The 16,660-nt window shown below is 46.3% G+C and overlaps 2 protein-coding genes across 2 annotated transcripts; both read right to left on the reverse strand.

The window, feature by feature from the left end:
* LOC133158679 (monocarboxylate transporter 9-like) lies at positions 1-6,402 on the reverse strand. Its single transcript, XM_061286030.1, has 6 exons — positions 6,013-6,402; positions 4,302-4,527; positions 4,084-4,227; positions 3,562-3,657; positions 1,377-2,243; positions 1-1,277 (listed from the first exon to the last, which is right to left on the reverse strand). Exons 2-6 carry the CDS (start codon positions 4,492-4,494, stop codon positions 1,090-1,092), a joined length of 1,488 nt encoding a protein of 495 aa, XP_061142014.1. The 5' UTR covers positions 4,495-4,527; positions 6,013-6,402; the 3' UTR covers positions 1-1,089.
* Positions 6,403-9,472: 3,070 nt separating this feature from the next.
* Positions 9,473-16,349, reverse strand: LOC133158727 (coiled-coil domain-containing protein 6-like). Its single transcript, XM_061286117.1, has 9 exons — positions 16,039-16,349; positions 14,351-14,500; positions 13,343-13,471; positions 12,823-12,926; positions 12,599-12,759; positions 12,056-12,212; positions 11,155-11,255; positions 10,731-10,852; positions 9,473-10,652 (listed from the first exon to the last, which is right to left on the reverse strand). The coding sequence occupies exons 1-9, from the start codon at positions 16,291-16,293 to the stop codon at positions 10,449-10,451; spliced, it is 1,383 nt and encodes a 460-aa protein (XP_061142101.1). The 5' UTR covers positions 16,294-16,349; the 3' UTR covers positions 9,473-10,448.
* Between the last annotated feature and the right edge of the window lie 311 nt (positions 16,350-16,660).

The raw sequence follows: 16,660 nt of genomic DNA on the forward strand, positions 1-16,660 counted from the left end.
AAGTATTGAAAACATATTTTATTGGCTCAATGCATACAAAATATACAAATAAAATACGTAGATATAACTGTTAGAAAACAGGCATAACTGTCTTTATGCAAAATCAGTGTCAGTTGCATCATGTCTGCAACTTGAACAGACACAAAATGCCCCCAAAAATAACAACTATTTTTAGCGGTGTCTTGAACAACATTCAATGATTCTCAAAGTCTACGTGTGATTGCATGACGTACACAGTTCTAACTTAAAACATGTCGACTTATAGCTCTACAGCCAGGTGCATATTAAAGTCAGTGCTACATAGGACTTAACTAGGCTAGCATATAAAAGCGCATCAAACAATGCATAAACCTTCACACGTGTGCATGCTCAGACACTAACACACACAACATACAAAAACTGCATGAAAAAGGACCAGCCGGCAGGTCAACATAATTATGCCACAAATGGACAAAATCATGAAAAAACATCAGGTTTTACTTGCTGATCCTAAAAACGGATTAGGCACACCTGCACACTCCAGGGCAGTAAAAGAAAGTTGAAACACAACATTGATACGTAAATATTGTTAAAATACTGAGCGTTATTATCTTTTTGGCCCAGCTTTTGTATTGGAGCTTGGTGGATTGTGCGATTGTAGCTCATGTTGTGATAAACAGCTATGAAAAGTAAAAAACTTGATTGAGAACAAAGCAAAGCCTGTGCATTGTTCAAATAGGCATTTCGCGTCAATAGGCATTGTCTATCATTGATGCTTTTGGAATTGGGGTGTACAAACAAAAACATCTTGTTGCTTAAGAACGAATGAACAAAAAAAAACAGTCTCCTTAATTCTTGAAGGTTGTTTGTGCATTTCTAGCTGTCTGCCTAGATCAGTGAGGCTAAAAAATAAAGATGGCCGCCCACAGTACCCTTTGTGAGTTTGGCATGAACCTGAGAAATGCAGGCATGGTTTTGGGAGGAAAGGCCTGGATTGGCTCTGGAAAGTATTTTGGTGCGGGCAAAACTGGCAGCAGAAAACAGGGCAAACCGTGCTTGTGTCCGAAGGTGCTGGGCAAGTGCTGGCGCGTTTCCCCAACGTGCCGGCATTCACGCGACAGAGGCCACTTTGTCGCAGTTGCTGGTGAACTGGATGTTCGCTCGGTCCTTGTCGGACGTGGCCTTCCTGTTCCGGCAAGGCAGCGTGAGCAGGAAGAGAACCAGCGCTCCCAGCAACACGCAGCTCCCGCTGAAGTAGAACGCCAGGTCGTAAGACTGTGTCCAGTCGAAGAACCAGCCTGAAAGGGGATGAAAGGCAAACAGTGAGGGGGGTTCCTGGAAAATTCAACCAATCTGGATCCAGTTCTTGGGGAGTTCTCACTCTACTTCCTACTTACCAACAACAGGTGGTCCCAGCATGATTCCAAATCCACCGAAGAACATGACGATCCCGTGGGCTTGCGTGAGTCTGTCCAAGCCGACAATCTTTGTGGTGATGTACGAAGTGATGGACCAGTTTCCAGAGAAGAAGCCCAGGCTGGCGGAGAGGATCTGCAGTCCCAAGTAGCTTTTAGTGACGGGGATGAGCAAGAGCGCCACGCCTCCCGCAAACATGGTGAAGGCGTACAGGTAGATGCTGTTGATCCACCTGATGTCCACCAGGACACCCAGCACCAGTTTGCCCACGCACGTCGCGATGGCTCCGATGGACACCAGTGGAATGACGCTGACTTCTTCGATGAGTCCCTGGCTCTGCGCCACGTCCTCGATCAAGAGCACGGGGGGGAACGCTCCCAGGCTGAACAGGAAGACACCGATGCAGAAGGCCACCATGGCTTGCTCCTGCAGGAGCTTGTGCATGGAGCTCATGTACTTGAAGTAGGCCTGCCTCTTCTTCTTGATAACTCTCATGATGCCCAACCGAGCCAGGAAGCCGCTCCTCTTTGTCTCTACCCGAATGCCGTCGGTGGTGATGAGAAGCTCCTTCGCCATCAGGCTTTTGTCCTGAGCACACGCCGTTGAACCCGGCGCCGTCCTCAGGTCGTCCGGCTGGGGCTTTTCGAAGAGCTGCTGCTCCGTGTTGCGTTGCAGGGCCGCCCTCTGTTTGAGGTAGTAGCCCGGCATGTTGAGGGGCCTCATGAAGCCGGCGCAGGCCATGAGGTTTAGCGCCAGCGCGCCGATGATCAGGAGGCAGCCGTCTAGGCCGTACAGAACGATGAGCTCGTTCTGAGCCGTGGCGTAGATGAAGGCTCCCACACTGGTGCCTGGAATGGAGACACCGTCGAGATATTGACTGTGAGTTGGTTGGATATTCAGTCATCCACCTTTTTCAGGCCGAGCCGGAGCCTATCCTGTTTGCTAGTCATCCTGTACGAGTATTCAGTTCTTGAGTCGTCACCGATACCAACAACTGATACCACTAGCACTTTTAGAATAGAATAGAATAGATCTTTATTGTCATTGTCACACGTACAACGAAATTTAAAACTGCCAACCGATCAGCGCATAAAATAAAAAAATAAATGGAATAAAAAGATAAAAAATACAAACTAAAAACCCACAGAAGAACATACACAGACATAATCATTTTTTTAAGCGGCATTTAATGTGACCCTACTGCTGTAGGGTAAAAACTGTTGGCGAATCTGCTAGTCCTTGACCTAATTGATCTGTAGCGTCTGCCTGATGGCAACAGTTCGAAAAGGGACTGGCCAGGGTGGGAAGTGTCCTTCAGAATGTTCTGTGTTTTTTTTTAATTCATAAATTCCTCCCTGGCTGATATATTTTTTAACAGACTCATAAGTTTTCCTTCAAATTACATGGAATTAATGGCAATTTTCTATTCTTCTCATTTCTACTTTCTAATCGTAAAACGGTTATACAAGGGCCAACAATATTGGTATCGGCCAACGTCATGAGTACCGATCCTGTGAAATAAGGCTCGGTGCCAATACCGATACCTGGTATCTCTATTCACCCAACCCAACATTGAAGTTTAACCTCATAAGCTTGTTTTGGGAATGAGGGAGGAAGCAATTGATTGTGCAACGCTGAATAATGAATAGTAAGCATAAAAATGTGATAGCACTGCAGCTTCAATAACATCCTGAGTTTGCTGGGTGTGGATGTGGACTTTATACAGGAAGCGAACAGCGCTCAGGTGGCGTCACCCGTCCACCAATTATCTGCTATTTTGAAGCTTTGGGCACGGCCCCCTTTGGAAGCCATCCACGTTTTGGCCTGTACAAAGTGATTGATGAGATAACTAATGAACACTAGTCTAAAGGAAACTCATCGGGAAAACGTTGACTGCAGTCTTAGAAGGGATGTGAAGAAATCATTTTCTTCCAGCCTGCACCAAATTAGCATTTTTGCAAAGCGTTCAAAAATCAGCACTGCAGTGGAGCAATCAGCTAAACTTGCTCACTTTTGGCACATCCTTCCCAAAACTTCCCAGAAGACTGCAAGTGCTGCACTCCCGCCAAGCTATACACGGTTGCTAAGCACTGGCGCATACGTGCAAACATGCAAGCAGTAGAGAGAAGTTGAACTCAGAGCAGCAGGTGGCGGCGGTAGCGTTACCTGTGGTGACCACGCCGAGGGCAAGCCCGCGTCTCTTGTCAAAATACTGACAGGTGATTGTCAAGGTGGCCGCGTAGACGAGACCGCAGCCAAGACCTACGTGACGGGGACACAAGAAGACAGGGTGGGACATGACAGGACTTTCGATGAGTAGGAAAAACACATGACATGGCTGACACAAAAAAAAACAGCTGTAAGTACGCTACAAGTGCTATCAAGAAATGACTGTCTTGAAATATGCATGGCGACCACTCTGTGCCATGTTATGCACGCTCCATTACATTTGCCAGAACAGGTGGCCGGTTGGGGTAATAAAAGGTCACGCAGGAACCCGACGATTATTTCTCAGTCCTCATGTCAAACAAATGCTGTCTTTTATCATGATGCTCATTTATTAGCTGTAATCAGCTCCCGTCTTACGTAATTGCGGCCACTTCGAATGATTATCCGACTTGTGAGAAGAAAAAAGATTAAGCCGCTCATGCGACCTCCTTGACATTAAAGGCATTCCCGGCCGCTTACCGACGACAATGCCGTAAGAGAAAATGAGGAACTGGACGTTGGGCGCGAAGGCACTGAGCATCAGGCCGCCGGCTACCATGACGCCGCTGAAGATGGTGACGGGGCGAGCGCCAAAGTTGTCCACACAAGCGCTGCACACAGGACCTGCAAAGAGAAGCAGGGGAAATGATTTGTTTTTGTTATGGAGGTGCTGACAAATTCCAAAGAAGGCCACTCACTAGCAATGAGGCCCACTCCGGCCACCAGGGAGCCCACCCATGCCGTCATGCCTTTGCCCTCTTGGAAGGTGTGCAGCCACTCAGGGTAGAGGACGCCCACTGACTGCGGGGAGCCATAGGCCAGCAGCTGGGCCAGAAAGGAGGCCACCACAATGGCCCATCCCCAGCCGCCATCCAGCACTCTGGAAGCCATGTTGCTCCTGCCCACCGAGTGAGGAAGGGCTTCCTGCGTGGGTGGATGGGGGGGGGGGGTCAATTAGTCAGCATCTTCTGCAAAATACACATTCTGAGGCTGCCACCGAGTTGTGTCCCGAGGATAAAGTCAGTGCGCTTTTGTGCTTAAAACTACAAGAGTGGAGGAAAGTTAAGAGTGAGGACGAAGGTCTGCTGCAGTGACTGGCCAACATTTTTATTTGATTACATTTACTAAACACAGCTTCATTTGCTTCACTGGTTCTTTTATCTCAAACAAATTATTTTAGGCGCATTACCTGACATGTTTCGCCTTGTACTTCCGCTGATTAACAAGTAAAAACAAAATGAACTTAGTACAACTACAGCTTCATTTGGTATATTCCTCTTTCAAAATTCCAACATTCTTTAAAGCGTTCCAGAAAACTGTCACACACAAATTCTCATCTGTAGCAACTTCATTGCAAGCCTTTTCAGTTACAGTCGTGGCAGGGAATTTGAAGTTCAACATTAAACCGGATTAGGGTTTCAAATTAGGGATTCAAGACAAAAAAGGAGGGTCAGAGTTTCAAGTTATGGTTTCGAAATGATTTCGGTTAAGGTTTCAAAATTAGGCTTTCTGTCAGGGTCTGGGAGCCTTCTCTTCTTCTAAGGTGGCGTCCGTGAGCAGGGTGGCTGAGGATCCACAGATGTTGCGGCTCAAGCCAGCCACTCCTCACCTGAGTGTTTGCCATTGTTGGTCACCTCCACGCCCTTGTGTTCACGCTTTCATCCACCCTGCTCGCTTTCGTCGTGTACCCTGGCACTCCGGTATGACATCTAAGAAGATCTATTGCTGTCTTCCAGCTCCTGGATCCGTCGCTGACCTCCCGACAGATTCCACCCTTCCCTGGCAGCACTTCGCTCACTCCACCTTCGGACGACCAGCTCTGTTGCTCCTATCCTGGACCCTCAGCTCGGCTATTTCCTACCCCCTTCAATAAACATTTATAGAGCCCCTTGGTCTCCTGTGTTCTGCATGTGGGCCAAAACAACCGCTAAATACCATGACACTTTCGAGGAGTTTTAAGATAGGGCAAGTAAGGCTTGTAAATAAGGTTTTATTGGTCTTTTTAGCAAGGGTTAAGGTTTTAAATTTAGACCTCTAGGTTCGAGTAAGAAGCTTGGAGTCACACCGTCCTTCCTTTCTTGTGTCATCTTCTGTCCTTTCACACATCCTTCCTTGCTTCCTTCATTCTGCCCTTCTTTCATGAAGTTCATTTAAAAAGCCTTTCTCTACCTTTCATCGCAGCCTGTTCGTTTGTGAGCAAGTGCATCAAACCACTGCAGCATCAACAGCAGCGGCAGCGGGGGCGCTTTGTTTACAACGCAATGCCAATAGTGCAGCCTTTCTGTCGTACGTCACAATTAGTTAAACCACACGCAATATGAACGTAGTGGAACCGTCGGAGACGAATAGCAACGAGTTCATGTAAACAATTTCCCCCTTGTTGTTTATAAAAATGCGGTATGCGCTCACCTCAGATCAACAGCAGCCGATGCTTGCGGCGGTGATGCGCGCTCCTCCGCGGCAACTTTCCATGTAGGATGGAGAGCCTCCTGAGTGCGTTTTAGTAGAGAGGGAAGATTTTTTTTTTTTTTTTGGGTGAGAGGAGGTGTCGACTAGACGCCGAGCATCAGCGCACTGCGCCTCCGCCTTCTTCTTCTTGGTTCCTGGCCGCTTTGTGGCCAGTGAGCAAACCGGTTGGAAGCTGTTCCCGCCGGCCACACACACACGGATCCTTTTTATGAGCCAAGAAAAAAAAAAAAAGCCCCGCGACGCACCTTTTAGAATTAATTTAATATCATTTTACCTGATAGACGCTTAAAAAAAATAATATAAAGAAATTGGGAGGGGGGTGATGTCCTGAGTCATGAAGTTGCACTTGTACGTGTGCAAACTGGGAAGCTGTAAAGGAGCTCATGAGCTGACAGATATAGGCCAATTTCCAAAGGCCAGCATGAATATAAAACAGCTTGTTATCTTTATGATCTTGACAGAAGCCTGTTGATGAGAGGGTTAGGGTTCCATCTTGATACTTGACTTGTATGGGATTATGATTTAAATGTTATATTGTTTGTTACATCACCAGGAGCTTTAGACCCTGTAATAGATGGTGATTTAAACATAACAATTTTTGTTAGATCACCGGAAACTTTAGATCCTGTAATAACAGCTAACAGGTATTTATTGTTAGGAACAAGAATACACCTTTTAGTTTTGCTGATGATTGACGGGTACTACACCTTTTATGTTTTGCTGATGATTGACGGGCGCTTCTACTGTTTTAAGCGCTTCCTCAGGTTCCCACACATCACGCTGGCCTTCCCCTCCCCGTCTGGTTGGAACTGGTCTAAGGCAACAATTCACTTTAATGCCAGCCTGAGAAATGCCTCTTATTGCTCCTGTAATTTACTGGCGGAAGGGGGATTACAAGGACTAAATCTTTTCTGGAAAATGGAGCAAAGCGCCGCCGTGGAAGTGGCAAAGATGCTGAGGAATTTTATCTTCACCACACACACCGTGCGGCTTTGTTGGCTTTCATCAGGCCGAGTACCCCTGCGACTCTCCCACGATTTGTGACCTCACGAAGGTTGTGAAAAACTGTCAAGTCATACGGCAGCATGACTACCAAAAAAAAAAAAAACTTGGACCACAGAACAGTTAAAATTTTTATCTGGAGGGGGGGGCGGCGGTGAATGGACGTCATTTTGAAGGAAGCATTTCATGAGCATATTTTGCTAACATTTTGGCAATTCAAAAGCAGTTGTAACTTTTGGGGAATATTAGGGGAGTGACAAATCAAATAGTTGTTAGTTTGATATGTCGTAACTAGAGATGCACCGATCCGATATCTGGATCGGATATCGGTCCCGATATCAACAAAATAGATGGATCGGGTATCGGAAAATACAGCCGATCTGTGAGCCGATACTTTCCTTAATCTATTGGGACGCGGGCTACGTCATACGCTAGCAGCACGTGTGCCGCATGCCACGAGAGTTTTCTAAACAAACGCAAACATGGAGCGAACGTTCGCTTCTCTTCCCCGGGTTGCTAAGCGGACGTCAAACCCTGCGCGTTCGCTTCTCTTCTGGTTGCTAATGGGACGTCAAAGGCTGCGCGTTCGCTTCTCTCCCGAATGGGGGGGGGGGGGGGGGGGGATTTGCTGCGGGCCAATAAAAACTGGACCGTTAGTTTGGACACCCCTAATTTAGAGCAAAGAACTGTGTAGTCTGCCTGATGCCATTGCCTTTGGTCTTTTCTGTTCCACATGTAGAGTTATGTAGCTTCTTAAATAAAATCGGAATTATTATTTCAGTGAGTTCAATTATTAAATTGAACTCACTGAAATACAACGACCTAGTCGACTTTAAAACCATCCAACTCATGTACAAAATAAAAAATAATCAATTACCAAACAGTATCCAGAGGTTGTTTGAGTGGAGGGAAAGTACCCATTATTTAAGAGGAACACGTATGTTTAAAAGAGATTTGGTGAGAACAAACTTAAAGTTACATTGTATAACAGTTAGAGGTGTGGAACTATGGAACACCAGCAGTGACGAATTAAAGAACTGTAGTACCTTACCTAAGTTTAAAAAAATGTACAAGGACAAAATATTGACGGGATACCGTAACATGCTGTGAAGTTGTTTAAGTTGCTTTGTATTTTAATGAGAAAATATATGGTATATATATGTATGTATATGTGTATATATGTGTATATATATGTATGTGTATATATATATATATATATATGTATGTGTGTATGTATGTATATATATATATATATGTATATATATATATGTATGTTTTTTTTTTCTTTCTTTAATATATTGACTATGGACAAATTCTTGACAGAATTAAATAGAAACATGTAGTTACATGGGGTAGAGTCAGATAAGCTTAGGCTTCCTTCTACTCCCTTTTTGAACAAATATGATTTTACGATAAAGGAAAATTATGATGCAATATCTTTTTTCTTTTATATTCTATTGTATTATGGAGTTATCATTTTTCTGCAAATATGATTTTACGATAAAGGAAAATTATGATGCAATATCTTTTTTCTTTTATATTCTATTGTATTATGGAGTTATCATTTTTCTGTATTTTTATTTTTTTCTTGTATTTCTTTAATGTTCGAAATAAACGTTTAAAAAAAAATAAAAATCAACCATAATATCGGATCGGTATCGGGTATCGACCGATACGCAAAGCCACGGCATCGGTATCGGTATCGGAACTGAAAAAGTCGGATCGGTGCATCTCTAGTCGTAACACATGAACCAAAATGCATTTCGAAACTCGTGTGAGGTCAGCAAATTGTTTAATTTGAAACATCTTGATGCACAAAATAAGTATTGTTCCACTTGTATCTGATGCAAGCTCACAATTCGAGTCAACTAAACTCTAGTGCGCATACGTCAGCGCTCTCCTGAAGCTGTTACATGATCTTGACCATCTCTCCTGGTAGTGACACACGAGCCGCTGTAGCTCGCTGTTCTCACCCATAGGGGGCGTCAGAACAGGTAGCCCCTCCACGGCAACCGTCGCTGGAAGAGAACACAGATCACACGCTTGAGAAGAAAAACAGAAAGACAAGATGGTGGGATCGGTGTGTGTGTTACCGAAGGTAAACAGTCACCTTGAGGATGTTTCACAGCAGCCGACGGGGGGCCTAGAGGAGCGGACCCCGCCCACTGGTGCACATCACAGCACTGGTAAGATGAGTAGAGGGTTGATAACAAAAACAAAGGTGCTTGAGGGGGAGTTGAAACCAAAGTTTCTCGGAAAGAAAAAAACTGAAGACGGCACAAACATCAAATCAGATTCTCCCCAGTGGGTTACTTGAGATGTTCACTGCCAGCGAGGTCCACCTGCTCGACATCTCCACGACTATATCGACAAGAAAAAGTTGCGTCTCACAAATGGAAAAGCTTTCATCAAGAGATTTTAATCATACATAGAAATTTAGTTTGACAGTACCATTCATTGAGAATGTTTTAGCAGTATGTATATTTAGTGTAAAGAGCACAATGTGTGATTTGTTTCTTCAATTTTTTTTTTTGCCATTATCTGATGATAAAGCATTGAGAAATACACCAGAGAGAAGAGCAAAGAGTACATGACTAACACCTCAGACTACATTGTTATTTAACACCTTCAAGGCGACATTTATCTGTAGTTTATGTACCAGTGTCCATCCTCAGGGAGGACCGCCCCTTCCACATCGACTTGAATGAGCATTCAGGAACAAAAATGAACGGTGATACGAGCTTCATGTTGAATACGCAATGATAACGACCTCTTTGGCGGTCTTCTCACACAACGTGAGTGAACGGATGAAACTGACAAATGGCTGAAGGGGTAGTGTGGGCAGTGATGGTGAGGTGGGGGGGCACATACTACTGCAATCGAGTGCCACATGATAAGGCGAGAAAACAATCGATCACATCCACAGAGAGGGCCATACATCCATCTGCTGAGGCAAACATCCATCTATCGCAAAACGACAACAAAATAAAGCCTGTGCTGTTTGTGCTATCTGAAAAGCGCCACAACAACAATTGCAACCAGCTCAAGTTCCAAACAAAGCAAAGGAAAAAACTAAACGTATACACGACAGGAGGGCGGAACGGATAATTGGCCGACGAGTCCCAAAAGCGATTATATTTCCGTGCTTCTGTTCCGTTTGAAGAGCAATTAGGAAAATGCCGGCGCGTGTGTTTTGGCCGCTCGGCATCGCGGCCGCGTCGCTTCTCTCCTCTTTAAAAACTTTGTAAGCTGCTTCTGAGCGCTTCTTCCAGAGCTCGCTAATGACGGAAGCTGCTGCGGTTTTGGCGTCGTGGCATCCGTCGGGCGCCTTTGCGCGCCCCGAGGCGGAGACGTGTGTGCGCGTGCGTGCGGCGCTAAGGCTGGGAGGGAGGCGGCTGCGCAGAGGCGACGGCGTGCTGCGACATGGCCGCCGGGGAGGACATGGACTGGACCATGGGCTGGGCCGGCGGGGGTGGCGGGGGCTGAGGCTGCAGGGCCCCTGAGTGCGTGTTAGGGGACGGCGGGGGGGTCGGACGTTTGAATTTGTCTGGGCTGGTGCTTCTCCTCGGCGAGGGCCTCTGCATGGAAAGGAACACAACAACAATGACACACATGAAGCAGAATATCGGCGTGTGCGTGTGGGCTGCCCGTCTCACCGCTACAGAGTGGGAGGAGCTTCCGTGGCCGTGCAGGGCGGGGGTGTTGTAGTGGGAGATGGCGGCTCTGGACAGAGTGGCCGGCGGGGTGAAGCCGACCGTGTGGCCACCATACGAGAGACCTGCGGTAGCGGGAAGTCAAAGTTGCTCAACAGGATGACGCGTGTGCATGTTAGCCGCCCAGAAATAAAACATTTATATTTCCGTATTTCCGGTGCAAAGATGAGGTCAAACACTCTACCTGCAGGTCAACGTGGTCACGAGCAAATGACAAGAATCATAAAAACAGCTCTTGTATAAAGTAACTTTACGATCTAGATTTCGATAAGGTGCGGCCAGGATTCTTTTCATTGCTTATAATAAAGTCCATTTATGCCAGTCGTCTTTCTTTCTTTTTCTGACAAGTTACTTATTTTCATCTTACCAGGGGATATGGGGCGGCTGGAGCTGGGGGAGGGTGTGTACGGGATGGGGCTGGACACCGTCCTGGCTCGTAGGCCCTGCGCCGACATCTCGTTGAAGTACCTGAAGAAGCGAGTCAAAAAAGCATTAAAAAAAAAAAGGATCTTGACAGCTAACGCGATGTTATCTGTGCTCAGGTCACACCATCCAGTTTTATCAGGGGCATTATGTTACATAACGCAACGGTTTGGCTACAAAGTAATCACAACACGCTCAGGTTGGATGAACGCCACTTGGTTAACAATCTGCTGATGTGTTGTTGTTTTTTTTTGCTATCAGGTGTTGCAATTGCACTTCACATAAAATCCTGTGTAACCAGAATACTATCTATTACTTGTTGTATATTTATTGTGTGTCTACTGCTTCTTTTGCCTTATTGTGGGTTTATTGTTTATTGTCTATTATATATATCTGTATGTTGTCCATAATGTAAGGATATCTGGCCAATATCTGATACTTATGGAAAACCGGGCCCCTTATTAAAAGCTTTAAATAGCTTGCTTGGGGTGACCTTTCACGCATCCGACTGTGTAATACTGTTTGTTGTATCATGTTGTATGTCTTGGTTATTGCGTGAATTAAAAAAAACATTTAAAAAAATTTGCTATCACGCATTACTTTTGTAGAGCTGGTATGAGAATGGTGAAATGCAGAATGTGAGCCTTCAAGTTGGAATGCTTTGAATTTGTGAAGAAAAGCGCAACACGGGGATAACTACGTAATTTGTTGGGAATTGGGGGCATGTTGTAATAGCGTTGCACATGTCCTTGTGATGTGGGGGGGCATCCTCTCAAATTATCAGAACGGTACCTGCTGGTATCATCATTTTCAACTGCTATCTTGCAATCAAAAGTGTCTCGTACCGCTCGTCGTCCATCTCCAGGCTGGACTCGCTCTCCGACAACTGTCGGCACAGCGCCTCGCGACGCTCCATCTCCCGCTGGAGCTTCCGCTGCAGCCGGATGTTCTCCTCCCTCATGTGCCGCTCCTCCTCAATGTACTGCGCCCGCTTCTCTGTGTCTGCGCAGGGACGAACCACATTGTTGACGGCCCAATGGCACATTGCTGCATCGTAAAGCAAACTAAACGCCTGTCTTGCCAGCTCAGCTTGCCTCGATTTAGGATTGAATTAGGCACTCCCCCTAGTGGCCGAAACGGAAAAGACGGCAGCATCATGGGAGAGGCTTACAGGTTCAGGCTAATTAACCTTTCATTAATAAGAAAAAGGCAAAGCAACAAATAGAATTGGGAAGTGACTATGGGCCAATTGCAATTTAGAAATTGGCGGAATTAGGACAATACTCAAGGGCTGGTCATTTTTGCATATCATATCAATTATTTGAGTTGTGTTCATTTCACACAGCCCCCACGAACATTTGAAACTCAATTATAAAATGGCCGCTTACGTTGCAGCTCGGTGGTGCGCAGGCTTTTCTTAAGCCTCTCCACCTCGTTCTTCAGGAAGCGGATATGCCGCATCATGTTCTCCGGGGAGTCGATCTCCATGGAGACGTCCCGCGGGGACGGAGGGGCCGACACCGGCTGGTCCAACTTCTCCTGTAAGATCCTGGCCAATGAAAAGCAAGGTTGTGACTGAAGACGCTTGTCGCTTGGAGTGAGCAGCGAGTACCTTTTCTCTGCCTCCAGCTTGTCCATCCGCTTCCACAGTCTGTTGACGAGAGCTTCTTGTTCCTGCTCTAATGTGTTCTCGAGGTCGATCTTTTCCCGCCTCAACTGGAGAAGTGACGGTAACAAGAAAAACATTCAGAGAATGTGTACAGCACATTCAAGGTCTAGGTGCAGATAAGCTCGGCCGCGTGTTTGCTCGAGGACACGACGGACCAAAAAAGGAACACTTCATGATCAACGCTTGAAAACTTTTGACAACTAGTTGATTTGTTTGGGTGAAGTTGTTTGGACTAGTTTGGGTGGAGTTTTTCTTTTTCCAAGATAATTTTACTCACTTCCTCAATGTTCCATTTCTTACAAAATATTCATCTTGAAAACAATTTGGTAACACGGGCGCTGTGCTTTTCTCGTAACATCGACTTTCATTTTTGGGAAATGTGCAAGATTATTGCACAAGGGTCGTGCAGACAGAGTCATATGGCATCTTGCATGGGGGTGGTGGTGTTCTGGGGGGTTCCAACCTGCTCCAAAGTCAGCTGCTTGGAGATGGTCTCGTTCTCCATCTTCTTGATCTTCTTCATGAGCTTGTTGACCTGGAACTCCTGCTCCTGCTCCAGGTGCTGCTCCAGTTCAGCCTTCTCGTGCTGGAGCTAAGACGAGGGGGAGAAGAAATAAAGGGAAAGTGTGAAGAGAGAAGCACAAACAGGCGACGGACAATGAGTCACTCATCAACTATTTGAAGACCAGAGTGTAAACGATGACGACATTAGCAAAACACGATGGAGTCCATTGTGAAGAATGACAGATGTGGTGACCATGGTGACCGCATTTGGCAGATAACGCAGATAAACAAGAAGGAGCGATTATATACGCAAAGACGACTCATCATTACAAGGAAAACCGCTAACTAATTGATGGGGAACGACCGGCACCGAGAGGGCACGAGGCAAATAGCTTTGGACGGCATTCTAGCTTCTTCCAAACGGGAGGGAAAATCTGATCCCAACTACACGCAGATCATATGTATCAATTACAGCACTCACGTCATTCAAATCAATTGTGTGACCCCCCCTTCCCCCCGCCACAACCGCGATTCAGTTTGCAATCCCAGCTCAAGGTGAGTCCGAGGATGGCGCAGCATAGCTAGTTGAGCACGAGATGGCCACCGCCAGGGTCTGGCAAAAAGCCCAATGTTGGCAGCAATTGAAGACAACTGTCATCATTTGAGCTGCAATTTCTCCACTTTTATTTTGAGCTAAAATAAAATTTAAAAAAATGTGGGAAAAGGTCTACTGAGCTTCAATTTACCACCCAACTGTCAGAAGCATAACTACAAGTCAAGGATTGTACAATAAAAGGGAGACCCAAAACACTGGCGGTCTAATTTCTGGTCTTCTCTGAGCCCTTTATTTTTTTTTTTATCCTGTAGAGAGTAACCAACCTTTGATCTTTAGTGCAACTCTGGCACTCTGCACGAATTTGCCATCGAAGTCGCATTGCGCAAATGTTCCATCAGCGACACCACTCACTTGCATGAGCTTCCTGGAGAGCTCGTTGGTGAGAAATTCTTCCTCCTTCTCATAGTTGACAGCCAGGGTCTCCTTCTCCTTCTGGAGGGCTTGGATCTTCTTGAACAAGGTGTTGCTGATGAACTCTTCCTCCTGCTCGGCTCGCGCTTGCTGCGGGACAAGTGCATCAAAGAAAGGGAGGTTCATGAAGGCATTGCAATGAAAGGTCTAACTCAACTACTTTTGGGTATATACTCGATACATGCACAGGTATCTTGTGAATCTTTCCCACATTCTTTTTCTAAAGGAGAGATCTAACATTATTAGCTGAAAACCACACCCCGTCACACCTAACCAAATATTTTTGTGCTTTATTCGTGTTGCTCTAAGATGCCGCAGGCTTCTTAACGTTTTTGGGCAAACAGTCAAAAGAGCCAAAACAAGGTAATGACGCTCCAGGAGAAGATAAGCCTGCAGGACATTCTCAAACAAAGGAAAACATCATGCTGCAGCGTGACAACTCTACATGCTAAGATTGATGTTGTACCACGAGTCTGCAATGTTTGTGATCATTGTTTGGGGTTTAAAGTGAGAAAATGGGCAGTCACAGAGGGTTTGTATTCTTCACAAAAGCTTTCCAACTGGTTTCGTGAGGGTCAACGACACTTTAGAGTCTCCAATAATCATAATGTTCATTGCTTTGGAAGTCGCAAAATCCACACGATGGTCAGAAGCCAATTTGAATTGTTCGCCACTCATCCACTGCCGTGATGCAGTCTCTTGGATCGTGCCAATCCAGCCCAAGGTATTTGCTCTAACAGGGGTGGAGTTGTATAACTAAACGGCAGCCAAAAGGTTTTAATGGCAAGCTGGTGATTCACTGTTGTTTTTCCACTGGCATCCAAAACAGAACAACAGAATTTCCCCTAATGGCTCCTGGGTTATTGCAGTAATAGGAGCCTCAAAAGGGGGGGTTGAAACAGGAGGCAGAACACACAAATTAATCATCTCGGCAATGCGTTCATATGAGCTGGAATGTGGAATGAATGACTCAGTGGCGGGGTCAAGCGGAGGAGACACCCAGGACGAGGCTCACCTCGACCGGGGGAGATACACGAGCCTCGTCCTGGCTTTGCTCTGCAAAGTCTGGCCTACATACTTCCCATCTCGACACGGCATCAGTTACACACCTCGTCAGGGCTAATGCTGAATACTCTTGACTCGATGCTGCAGCTGTGGCTCGACGTTTTTTCGGTACGCTTGGCGTGTGTGTCGCCCATTTGGGACTTAAGACACCCCCCCCCCTCTTCAAGCAGCTCACGCCGATTTAACAAATGACTCCGTGAGGTGTCAACGCGACTTTGGACGCTGAGGTTAGCAATGATTGGCCAGGGGTGGGGAGAGAGGAGGGTATTAAAGAAACAAAACAAAGCCAAACTAGCTGTCTGGCTAACCGCTGGTCAGCCAACCCCAGCGGAGACGTTAGCACGCACGCTACTTTAGCATAGCATCATAGCCAAATCGCTAACATAACACGAGAGGCAGATGGGCGTGTTGGGCAATAAATCACACACATGACATGCAATACGCGTGGAAATTGTGCACTTAAGATACGATTAAACTACAGCGTCTACGGCTAGTTGCATGACAAACGGCATCATATCGATCATATATGTTAGCCTGCGAGCTAAGTGGCTAAAGCTACTCACAATAGTGACGCTAGCTTTGCGCAGGTCCCGATTCTCCTCCTGCAGCGCTTTGCACTTGAGTTTGAACGTCTCCAGCTCGATTTTCAGAACTTTGTTTTCCTGCTGTAATGAGGCCAGTCGGTTGGTGAGCTCCTCTAGGCGAAACTGGGAGATCACGATGCTCGGCTTTCCCGAGTTGGAGGCGCAAGTCGACATCGGGGTGGCCGAGCTGCTGCCCGCGCCGTCGGTGTCGCTCTCGCTCGCGCTGTCCGCCATGGCGACTGTGCTGCTGAGGAGGAGGAGGAGGAGGAGGAGCAGGAGGAGAAGCAGAGAGCTCAGATTTGACGCAGAAGAAGACGAGCGGAGCGTCCACGCAACTCTGCCTTATGGTGACAGCGCCCCGGTGTGGAAGTCTCCAGCAGCGCGTTAAACTGCACGTCATAAAGACAAAGCACGCGAGCATCAGTGTATTCCCACTTGAACGCAGTCTCTTGTAAATGCTTTCTTCACTAAATATGATTTTTTTATCCTGGCACATCAAGGCGCTCAATTGCTTCTTCCAATTCGTTCCCATGTTCTCCAAGTTTCTGTCAATCTGATCTAAGTTAATGTTTGCAACATTCCCGATGAACCCACGAAAATA

Source organism: Syngnathus typhle, linkage group LG8, assembly GCF_033458585.1.
Source record: "Syngnathus typhle isolate RoL2023-S1 ecotype Sweden linkage group LG8, RoL_Styp_1.0, whole genome shotgun sequence".
Classification (NCBI taxonomy): domain Eukaryota; kingdom Metazoa; phylum Chordata; class Actinopteri; order Syngnathiformes; family Syngnathidae; genus Syngnathus; species Syngnathus typhle.

Excerpts from the sequence above, each read along its gene's own strand:
- LOC133158727 (XM_061286117.1), bottom strand. The coding sequence starts at position 16,293 with ATGGCGGACAGCGCGAGCGAGAGCGACACCGACGGCGCGGGCAGCAGC. Across the intron at positions 12,213-12,598 it reads GCGCACCACCGAGCTGCAAC|ACACAGAGAAGCGGGCGCAG; the intron begins GTAAGCGGCCAT and ends GTCCCTGCGCAG. Across the intron at positions 10,853-11,154 it reads CAGCCGCCCCATATCCCCTG|GTCTCTCGTATGGTGGCCAC; the intron begins GTAAGATGAAAA and ends CCGCTACCGCAG.
- LOC133158679 (XM_061286030.1), bottom strand. The coding sequence starts at position 4,494 with ATGGCTTCCAGAGTGCTGGATGGCGGCTGGGGATGGGCCATTGTGGTG. Across the intron at positions 3,658-4,083 it reads CTCTTACGGCATTGTCGTCG|GTCTTGGCTGCGGTCTCGTC; the intron begins GTAAGCGGCCGG and ends CCCGTCACGTAG. Across the intron at positions 2,244-3,561 it reads CCTCGGCGTGGTCACCACAG|GCACCAGTGTGGGAGCCTTC; the intron begins GTAACGCTACCG and ends TCTCCATTCCAG.